The 11,949-nt window shown below is 39.2% G+C and overlaps 1 protein-coding gene across 1 annotated transcript; it reads right to left on the bottom strand.

Moving 5' to 3' along the window:
- Nucleotides 1–180: 180 nt before the first annotated feature.
- On the bottom strand, nucleotides 181–6,812 carry ftr97 (finTRIM family, member 97). Its single transcript, XM_027147513.2, has 8 exons — nucleotides 6,049–6,812; nucleotides 4,110–4,205; nucleotides 3,486–3,719; nucleotides 2,193–2,358; nucleotides 2,004–2,108; nucleotides 1,821–1,919; nucleotides 609–728; nucleotides 181–489 (listed from the first exon to the last, which is right to left on the bottom strand). The coding sequence occupies exons 1-8, from the start codon at nucleotides 6,607–6,609 to the stop codon at nucleotides 404–406; spliced, it is 1,467 nt and encodes a 488-aa protein (XP_027003314.1). The 5' UTR covers nucleotides 6,610–6,812; the 3' UTR covers nucleotides 181–403.
- Between the last annotated feature and the right edge of the window lie 5,137 nt (nucleotides 6,813–11,949).

Below are 11,949 nucleotides of genomic sequence, written 5' to 3'. Positions count from 1 at the left end.
TTGAAGCTTTCTACAGTATCTACAGGCCAAACACAGGACATTTTTAAGAAATGTATTTTTTATAATCAATTATTACAAATTGTTTCAAAGTAAAATAAAAGTAAATAAATGTTTAAAAGAAAAAAAATCTGCTTAACCCATTTCAAAACAATCCAAAATGAATCATTTGTAATTTCTCACTTCTGTGTCCAATATATTTATTTTATATCAATGTACAGATTTTATATTTTTCTTTAAAAAAAAAACATTTTCTGTCATGTCATTGTTAATTCTTCTATCATTTTCTCAGACCATCACACGTTTCTCTTATTAATGTATTTTAACAAAAAAATAAAAATGAAAAAAAGACACAGTTAGAAATGAAAGGTCTCAATAATTAATAATCTCAATAACTCATAAGGATTTAGGATGTGACTTCCATCTCTGAGACGCTTCCCATCCAGTCAGAATGTTCTGGGAAGTCCACAGTTATTTCATCTTCAGCAAGACCTTAAAAAAGCAAACAACCAAAAATAAACAGTTAAAAAGTGTTAATATTGTGTGTCACATGATAAGAATGCATTAGATCTGCTGTACAGATTCAGAAATGTGTCAATCAAAAGCCTTACTCTTGACCACGCCCACACTTTGGTGATTCACCCTTCCCCATCCCTGCTTTGGATTTTTAACAGACGGCTTCACTCGGACTAGATCTCCAACATTAATGCTCCTCTGCTGAGCTGAAATTCCTACGAAACAAAAGAAAAAATCCTTGCTGGAATATTTTAGCAGCTAAAAGACTTCTACAGAACTGAGATTTTTCTCATGGTGACATGAAAAGACGTTTTCGGTTGATGTAAAAATACAGTGAAGACGAGCGTGGAGCTGAATCCTGAATATATGTATAAAGTTCACAATATAGAAGTAACACAGTGACATACTGTAGTGAACATGTTGTAAACTGTACACAGAAAGCCATTCGAGATTCAGCTTTACATGCAGATTTTACATGAAATATTTAATCTCAAATATGAAAAGTGGCACGGGGGGCACGGTGGCTTAGTGGGTAGCACGTTCGCCTCACACCTCCAGGGTTGGGGGTTCGATTCCCACCTCCGCCTTGTGTGTGTGGAGTTTGCATGTTCTCCCCGTGCCTCGGGGGTTTCCTCCGGGTACTCCGGTTTCCTCCCCCGGTCCAAAGACATGCATGGTAGGTTGATTGGCATCTCTGGAAATTTGTCCGTAGTGTGTGAGTGTGTGTGTGAATGAGAGTGTGTGTGTGAGTGAATGAGTGTGTGTGTGCCCTGTGATGGGTTGGCACTCCGTCCAGGGTGTATCCTGCCTCGATGCCCGATGACGCCTGAGATAGGCACAGGCTCCCCGTGACCCGAGGTAGTTCGGATAAAAGCGGTAGAAAATGACTGAATGAATGAATGAAAAGTGGCGAAATTATCTGTGATTAACGAGTTAAAAATTGATCTGAAACTTTAGATCATAATATAATAAAACTGTGATTTGATGCAAATATTTTCTTGTGTTAGAAATTATGAGGAGTTTATAAATGAAAACGTGTCCCTACTGAAAATCTTCTGGTAGAGAATCTGTAATCGAGATGATTGTGTTTGACCAATCAGTCGTCTGCACTGTTGCAAACTCCGCCCACTTTGGTCCATATTTGGGCATCTATTGGATTACTGGTACTTAATTACACTAGAGTTCCGTCAGCAGTGTAAACAATAACAAACATGACATCTCAGTTACTTTACTGTGTCATGATACAAAAGATTTACATGTTCACACACACACACACACACACACACACACACACATTTTTACAATACCTGGCTCATCAGTCACAGTTACACGCTCCATTTCAGACAGGAGACCTTTCCAGTTTTTATGATCTTCAAAGTCAACGATCAGAGTTTCGTCATTCACAGCTGTGACACGAAGCAGATTTCAAATTATAATCAAACTGGATTCCTTTGTGTTTAAACTTAAATTAAAACCTGTAGAACACGTACATTTGACTACGCCTACACTCTTGTGTGTGACGGTGCAGCCCCAGTTAAATTTAGGTGTTTTCACAGACGACTTCACACAAACTCTGTCCCCGATCTTGATATGGCCTAGCAGACAAAAAGGAACCTGTTCTCAAAGAATGAAGAATTTTCCAGAAGATTACTTTTTTTTTTCTAGATAAATGTACTTACAAGTATTTTTTACAAACATTTTGTCCAGTTCCTGTGTGCAGAAATCATCCAGTTTTTCTTTAAACTCAGATATCAGGTCACTGGCGTCATCAAGAAAGCCGAGCGGCTCTAAAGTTTGACAGGACGACTCTTCGTCCTCAGAGGGAGTGGGCATGCTCGCAAAGTTCTGCCAGAACACAAAACACAGTTTATTATTATATATTAATGTTTATATTCAGTTGCCAAACCACATCCAAAAGGTTTGATAAACATTTGTGAGAAAACATTTCCAGCCGTCACCTAACGCAGCTGAGTGAATTTTCTGATCTAAAAAAATTCCTGAATAATAAAATCTAACAGATTTCTTGTGTGGAAGCATCTGAGTCAAAGTCTTACAATAGCATCTGCCTTTAAACCCTCAAAGAACTGAAGACATTGAATGAGACAATGGAGAAATAAATTGAACAAGATTCTGCATGAACAGTCCTAGTGTTAATCATCACATTAATCACTGGTTTAATTGTTTAACAAAATGACTTCCAGAGAATTAACCCCCCCCCCTCCCCCCCTCACTGGACCCTCCACAGATTGAACATACAGTATTTACACTGCCGCTGTTTTTGTGTATTGTCTTTTTCTGTGATGTCTTGTATTTTTTGTTTGCACTGTTTTTTAGTCTGCACTGTCTTGTCTGTCAGGTCGCACAGACACACTTTATGTGTTTAGGACTAACTTACTAAGTCTTTATAGCCCTGTCTTTGTTTTATGTAACACCCTGATCCTGGAGAAATGTTGTCTCATGTCACTGTGTACTGTAACAGCTGTACTGTATATGACATGAGAATAGCACTTGATGCAGCACTGAACACTATTCCATTTTACAACAGTTACTCGTGCAACTTAACGAAGACGTGAGATACTAAACGTGTTATTTGAGATGTTGAAATAAAATAATGTAAAAATCAATAATGATAAAATTATGACAGTGTTTTGATTAATTGATTGTTTTAAACTGCTAAAGTTACAATTCACTTTAAGTTCATTCATAATTGGATCATTTAAAAAAAATTTGTAAAAACATCTCATGAACTTTAACATGAGTTCTGAATACAGATCAAATCTCAGCATTAAATCCTTGCTATTTTTCTAATAATAATTCAACAAGTTAGAAACACACACAACACACACCTAACACACATCACACACCTTACACACAACACACACATTTCACACAACGCACACACAAAACACACTAAACACACTAAACACATCACACACATCACACACATTACACACTCTCAGATCAAATCAGACCTGGAGGAACTGGACATTATCCTCTTTCTCTAAAAGCTTGTCCATGACGTCTTCCTGTCCCATCATTGTGGCAATTTCCAGCTCCAACTGTTCCTGAAGATCTGCAGCATGATCCATGTAGATCTTCTCCTGATCCCGGATTTTCATGATCATCTCAAGATAGCTTTTCTCAAGCGAAGCGATTAGGGAGTTAAAGGCTTGCTCCATGTCATCCACTGACTGCTGTGTGGCCTGCTGTTAAAAAATAAAAAAAAAACACACTATTTATTATTCCATACGTGATATATTTATACACACAGACGCACTCATGGGAATTTAAGAGGCTTGTTGCAGTGTAGACAATAACTTCATGAGCTAATTTTGGAATGTTGTTCTTCTTGTGAGAAGACATTTATGTGTGAACGGTGTGGTGAAGGAGTCTCCAATGTCAGTGCTGTGAACCAGTCAGAAGTGAAGCTGGAATGTTTTTTGACATCTTAAGGACAGAGGAGTTTACACGTCTTTACAGTTTCTCACTAACATGACAAGCTGAGATAAAATAGGGGCTGGTGAGGAAACAACGGTTTATATCCATTTTCCCTTGTGCTCTTCTTTATGCTGTTTATTCATCGTTACATGACTTACTGCGTGAGCGTCGGTGGCTTTCATCAACTCCTCAAGCTTTTTCAGTTTTTCTTGCCGTTTCTCCACAAATTTGTGTTTATTAGCCTGTAGTATGATCTGTAAAGAACATGAACAAGTTTACAAATCAATTAAAAAATAATCAGGAACAATAAAAAAGACAATACAGGAATACTCTCAGAAATAAAGCAACAAAACTCTTAGTGTACGTTTACTCTGAATCTTCAGTATGTTTGTGAAGGTGAACATGGGTCCATTAGTTATCTTATAGAACAGATTTACACCTATTAGTCCACTTACTGAGCCTCAGTTAGTAATTCTGATTCTTATGACTGTTTGCTGTTTGTTTTGGTTTGTTTTCCTTCTGCACAATTAAACAAACCAAACTTTAAAACAGATAAAAAATGTATCAATTGTCATTAGAAATCAAAGGGGCTTTTTACACCTGGTCACTTCACACGTTTTTTGTGATCCGATATCTATCCGATGGTAAAAAGACCAGGTCTAAATGCCCTCCGAAACGTTTTGGAGACGGATATAAATCCGATGGTACAAACCCCTTCAGGAGGAGGTCTGGGACGTGTTTCAGATGAAACTGGACAGGTGTAAATGAATGTGGTTGTTCAAGCCACATACGTCAGCGCTATACACCTCCCAAACAAAAGTACATCACTCGCAGGTGATCTTTCACCCAGGCGTCTCGTCGGGGCTTAAAACATGCTGCTGCCGCCAGCGAAAACGCAGCAAACAGTAAACGATGTTTTTGGTAGCATAAACGTCGTAACCAGTTTTTTCTTCTTTTTGATTGCGTTCTGAAAACCGCATACACCAAAGTGTGTTCCGTTTCAATAACCCCGGAAATGAGGTCAAGTGTATTAGCATTCTGGCGGGAGTAGAAAGATCGGATCGATATCCAATCCGCCGAAACGTGTTTATGTGGCCTGATGTAAATGGGACAGTTTTAACAAATCAGACAGATATCGGATCAGAGACAACACACGAAGTGACCGGGTGTAAAAAGGCCCTAAGAATATTCATCAGAAAGAACACATACGATAGATAAGTTAGATAAGTTTTAACCGTTTTGTGTGTTACATACGAAAAAAGGCTGCGACCCAAAACACACAATTTGACTCATTTGTAGCAGGTGAGTCAATACAGAGTCGAATCACTTTTTCATTTCATTTGAAATGGTCTGATTCCACATCACTCAGATGCCCGCAGCCTGGCTTGACCCTTTTGACTGGTGTGTTTTTTTTCTTTATACTAAAATGCATCAAAGAACAAAACACACTGGAGTGCAATTCAAATAGACAAAAGCATTTAAAAGTTCAAGTGTTTCTTAAAGTCTAAATCATGTTTGCATGTGAAAGATAAACATTGATGGTTTTAACAGATGCTTTTAACAGAACCACAGTAACATGGCAGTGTAGCGCAATGAAATTATTTCAGGCTGGATCTGGATTATAATTTGAAGAAGGCGTGGCCAATATTTATGGGCTCTACCATTCTGCTTCATTAGAGAACACCGGACGAATATCAGAAGTGGAAATGAGAGCACCGTGTGTGAATTCTGGATCTGACAGTTCCTTAAACTCAGCTACATCACTCCAGATTTACACACTTCTGTTATTTTGCTTTGTTCCACCCTGAGAAACTTTCGACTCAACTTTCTGATCGGGCAGTTACTAAGGATGAATAAATGAACATGGTGTTTCTACTACAAGCTGCTCGTGAAAACCTTTGGCTGGTATGACGTTAAATTAAAAAATTAACAGTGTGTCTCCTTGACATTATCTGTATCTGTTTAGAACACATTATCTACTCATTCTTAGTAATATACTCTTATTCCTTGACCCCAGCTACAAGGAAACGTCGTACCTTTGTTTCTGAGAGTGTTCTGTAATAAGATTTAAGGTTTAATAAGAGAAAAGTGTCCCACTTGTTTTTCCTCTCTCTCTTCTGCAGATGAAACCGTGTTATGGCCTTTGTGTTCGTCCATTACACAGCTCATACAGATGCACATATTATCCGTGCGACAAAAAGCCTCCAGCAGTTTGTCGTGTCTCGGACACGTGGGGATGTCGGTGGCGTTGACTAACTTGTGTTTCTTCAGAGCAGGAACGTTGTAATGAGGCTGTAGATGCATGTCACAGTACGATGCTTGGCACTGAAGGCATGATCTCACAGCTCGCAGCTTTCTACCAGTGCAGAAATCACACTCAACTTCTCCCACAGCAGGTAAAGAACCCTGAAACTTTGGGTTCGTTAGTTTCTCCAGGATTTCAGCCAGCAGTGTGTTTTTGTTCAGTGCAGGTCTTGTAGGAAATTCGTGCCTGCACTGAGGGCACTGAGTTTTCCTTAACTGGCTCTGTTTCCAGTATTCATTAATACATCTCATACAGTAAGAGTGTCCACAGGGAATCGTCACTGGATCCTTCATTAGCTCCAAACACACAGAGCAGTTGTACTGGTCGTCGTCCTGAAGTAGAGACTCAGCCATTTCACAACAGCCCAGAAAAGCCTTGATAAAGTTGCTAAAAGTCTGTCTGCTCACCACCTGAAGAGTCTCTACACGTCAAAAAGACCTCCGAATACTTTACAACTTCCTGTGAATTGTAGCTGAAGCAAAACAAACAAAAATATAAGCGTGAAGGAGAAAGTGAAAGTAAAACGTGTGTCGAAACTTCCGGTTTGGGATTGTAGCCAAAAAATAAAGGTCACTTTTTAACAACATTTTTAATCATTAATTATGACCTGCGAGGTTTGTGGAAAGGTTTCATAAGACTGTTTTATAGGACTGAAAAAGTAAATAATTATAAAAGTAAGGAGAATATGAAATGACGCACGTGCGTCAAACAGCCAATCAAAACTGTGCAGAATCGTAGCACCTTCTTTATGTCATTTTCTCTACTGTTAATTCACATAATGTCATTGTGATGAAAAAAAGTGATGACATTAAAATTGAATTTATGAAAATAGAAAAGGAGAGAAAAGACAAAATTATTATTCACATGTTCACACAAAAAAACGCACAAAAACCGAGAGGAACTGAACTAATATACGAGTTAGAGGAGTTAAATGACAAATAAAATAAGTTTTGGCTCCCTCTATTGGCCATTAAAAGCAACAACATTCTGCATTTCTTAAGTTAGTAAAGTCTGAATTTAAACGTCAAATATAAAATAATTAAATATAGGGGAGAGTGGGGTAAGATGAGCCAGATTTTACTTATGTGGATCTCCAGGCAAGGGAAATTTAGACAGAAGTAAAACGAAGACATCTACTGTTGCTTTGGGATGTTGCCTATCAACTGAAAATATAAGAATGCACCTATGACATAGATCCTTGAAAATATGACCTCAGAAAAAAAAGTGTTCATGTGACTCAACTTACCCCAGACTAGGGGTAAGTTGATCCCAGTCTGTGGGTAAATTGAACCATTTGGGGGTAAATTGACCATCCTATTTTATGCAAGTAAAATACAAAAAAAACTTTTAAAAAAGTTATTTAACAATACACTTACCTTTCCAAACAATGTCATTTATTAAAGCTACCTCAAACAACACAAAACAAACCAGTTAAAGTCCAACCTTTCAAGGTTTAGGAAGCTTCTTCAGCACATCATTCAGTGGGACAGATCCTACATAGAGGTGGAGGTTGAAGCCAATGGTTGATCTTCTACAGCAGTAGACAGCACATCAGGGTTTGGTCTGTCTGACACCATGTATGGTTCAAACTCTGCATCAGAGAAAATATCTCTGTTGTAAGGAAAAATCCCTGTGGACCTGAATCCAGAACAGATATTCCATGGTGTCATTGCTGACATGAAAGCCTTGTTCACACATACAGGGATGTGGTACAGTATATGCTGGCTGTAATTGGTCTTGAATGGACCATAGACACTCTTGTCCAGAAGCTGCAGGCGATGAGATATGTGGGGTGGAATTGTGAGCATAACAATTCCCTTTCTCTTTGCTTAAATCAAGTAGTAGCACTATGAGATGGTCAGAGGAGCACTTGGTATAGTGAACCAGATGTTCAAAGAACTCTGCAAAGGTGTCTTCATTGATCCAACCACTGGTTCAATTTACCCCACATCATCTGGCTCACTTTGCCCCATAGCCACCATTTTGGTAAAAATGGCCTAGCTTAGCACTTCAGGCTAACTTTTAGCTTGATGATTCACATGGTTTTATATGTTGACAAATCACCAAAATGTACCATACACAACTTTAGACCTAGATAAATTTGCTTTGGAACAACAGCTAGTATACCTGGAATGCAGAAAATCAACTTTAACAAGCAAATAAGTGTTTTTGTGGAAAAAAAACAACTTATCTCTTGTCCCATGTGCTTCTCCTCTTCACAAAAAATTACAAATGATGGAGTCCTTCAGAATGTGTGGTCACATTACACCAAATTTGCATAGTTGCCCAGAAACAGGGGATGGGTCAACTTACCCACTGGGTCATCTTACCCCACTCTCCCCTACTATTTGAACACTGTGGCTGTAATCAGCGTGTTACTATAAATGCACACTCTAGCACGCTTTAATCATTTTGATCCTAACTTAATAGTGAATATTTTTTGTTGTTTTCTATTTGTTATGTGGTGCGATTAATGTTGTTTGCAGTGAAATCTTGAGATCTTTTAAGATGCACTTGTGTTATTGTCACTTGTGTTATTGTCACTGATTCAATTCAATTCAATTCAAATTTATTAGCATAGAGCTTTTAACAATGCACATTGTCTCAAAGCAGCTTTACAGAACATAAGAAATAAAACAAAAGGTTTAATATTATATAAAGATTAATATAATACAAAAATTCAAGATTAATATTAGATTTATATTTAAACGTGTTTGTATTTATCCCCAATGAACAAGTCTGAGGTGACTGAGGCGACTGTGGTGAGGAGGAAAAACTCCCTGAGATGGTAAAGGAAGGAACTTTGAGAGGAACCAGACTCAAAAGTGAACCTCATCCTCATCTGGGTGACACTGGAGGGTGTGATTATAAATATACAGTCTGACAAATGTGAACTGATCAAGAGGTTTGTCCTCAAAGACCACATGGAGTTGGCATCTCCTCTTTGAAATCCTCAAGACACAGAATCTGGAGCTTGTACATCTGTAGATACCTCAGGATCCTCACAGGTTTGGCCTCATCTCACTGAAGGTCTGAATCTTCATGACACAGATCACAACTGGAGCTGGTACATCTCTGGCTGCCTCTGGATGGGTAGAAAAAGGAGAAGCAAGTGGACAGGAATTAGTGTAGCTGCCGTTTATAATATTAACCAGCACTAGATGATAATGTGCATGTGATCAGATTACGTCTGACCAAAGAGATATGTCTTTAATCTACATTTAAACTGGGAAAGTGTGTCTGAGCCACAAACACTGTCAGGAAGACCATTCCAAAGTTTGGGAGCTAAATATAAAAATGCACTACTGCCTTTAGTAGACTTGAATATTTTGGGACAGAACAGAAGTGCCTTCTAATGATGTTTCCCAAGGGAAGCATGTATATTGAGAGAGGGAGAGGTCTCAAAACTGATACTCGAGGGAGCCCATAATTAGCTGGCAATAAACCGGATAGTTTTTATTTAAATCTAGAAAATGGTATCGAACAGATAGGTGGGGTGTAAACCATCTTAATACCTGTCCATAAATACCTGTGTAATACTGTAAGTGATCTAGGAGAACGTGGTGATCTGTAGTGTGGAGTGCAGTGACTGGGAAGAAACTTTCCTTGTAAACAAGTGGCTCTTGTTCTTAGGGATCTGTACCATCTTCCTGAGGACAGAGGATTAAACAGGTGATGTGTGATGTGTCTTTATGTTTTTGGCCCTTGAGAGATGGTGGGAGCTGGCAATGCTTACCAGGGAGGGTAGTGAGCTGCTAGTGACTTTTTGGGGTGTGTTAATTATTCTTTGAAGGACTCTCATGTTTGCTGCAGTGTAACTGGTGCACCACACTAAAATGCGGTACACTAACACACGTTCGATGGTAGAGTGGTACACCAGCAGCTTATACTCCAGGTTGTTTTTCCTGAGCACTCTGAGGAAGTGAAGCCATTGAATCTGGTGTTACAGTCGCTGGTGTTAGTGTCACTGGTGGTAATGTCACTGGTGTTAGTGACACTGCTGATACAGTATCTGTAGTTAGTGTCACTAATGATACAGTCTGTGTTGTTACAATCAATGTTGTTACTGTCACTGGTGTTACAGTCACTGGTGCTAGTGTCACTGGTGTTAGTCTCACTGTTTATACAGTCACTGGTGTTAGTCTCACTGGTTGCAGTCACTGGTGTTGAATTTAATTCTGTTAGTTTCACTGGTGTTGCAGTCACTGGTGTTAGTGTCACTGGCAATACAGTACCGGGTGTTGAAGTCAATGGTGATACCGTCACTGGTGTTAGTGTCACTGGTGATACAGTATCTGGTATTACACTCACTGGTGTTAGTGTCACTGGTGTGGTGGAAATTTCTAATCTAAAGATGTTTATAAGTCTTTGTCCTTCTATGCTTTTACCTTGTATCTGTAGTAACTAGAGACTGACATTGTCATCGGTTGTTTTCTTAAGATTATGACATGGGCAGCAGGGACTGGAGACGAGTTGTCAGGAATTAGGCATAAACAACATCCTGTAAATCTTCTAGTAGGCCTTCTAGCAGACCTTGGCCCGGGCCAGATTAGCTTGATCAGGAGATGAGGATGCAGTGATTTTGAGCCAATGATCGAAGATGTTTTGCTTTTACATATCTTCTTTACTTGAGTTCTGTCTATAAAATCTTGATGTTGATCGTGGCCCTTCAACTCTCATGCTATATGCAGAGTGTTGGGTCCTGCTGCGCAGCTGAGCGCAATAAATTGTGAAACCTTTTTTACTCCTGCCCGTGTCTACCAGTGTTATACTTTATACTTTAAATCTTTCAAAGCTCAGAACTTCCATGGCAAGTTAGCGTTGTCGTCAGGATTCCGCGCTTGAGGCTCGGCTATGGGAACTCCTGAGGAGGAGAACTGCAGGCGCCTTGAAGGCTGTTAACTTCACTTCAAACCGCAAAACTGGCCATGAGCGTGAGAGGGCTCAGGAGTTCACCGTGAGCCGCCTCAACGCCGGAATCAAAAGTAATGGAACACGTGGAAGGTGAGAGAATTTATTTTATTTTAATTGTAAGGTTGTAAGGGTTTTTTTCCAGAGAATCCTAGTTAAATTTGTTAGTGTTGAATAGCAAAACTATATTGTTGATTGTCTCTGTGTGGAAAGGGCTGTAAAGACAGGATTTAGACCTGGATCTGTCGACAGGTCAGGGACCTGGATAGGAACCTAGTGCATGGCCCAGAAATTAAAAGTATCGGTATCTGGTGTTAGTGTCACTGGTGATATCTGGTGGCAACTGCTTTTACAATTACTAATGTTAGTGTAACTGGTAATACACTATCTGGTGTTAGTGTCATTGGTGTTAGTCTCTGGTGCTGTGTGATACAGTCCCTGGTGTTAGTGTCACTGGTGTTAGTCTCTGGTGCTGTGTGATACAGTCCCTGGTGTTAGTGTCACTGGTGTTAGTCTCTGGTGCTGTGTGATACAGTCCTTGGTGTTAGTGTTACAGTCTCTGGAGTGTTACTTATGATACAGTATCTGGTGTGAGTGTCACTGATGATACAGTCACTGAATATCTGGTGGTATCTGGTGTTACAGTCACAGTCTGATGTTAGTGTAAATGGTGATACAGTCCAAGGTGTTAGTGTCTGGGTAAACCTAAACTTGATAAAAGAAAAATGATGCTATAAGGATATAAGGATATATAAAGGACCATCGACCAGGACAAAACCACA

The sequence above is a fragment of the Tachysurus fulvidraco genome, chromosome 16, assembly GCF_022655615.1.
Source record: "Tachysurus fulvidraco isolate hzauxx_2018 chromosome 16, HZAU_PFXX_2.0, whole genome shotgun sequence".
Lineage (NCBI taxonomy): Eukaryota > Metazoa > Chordata > Actinopteri > Siluriformes > Bagridae > Tachysurus > Tachysurus fulvidraco.
This window is presented reverse-complemented; position numbering and strand designations above follow the sequence as displayed.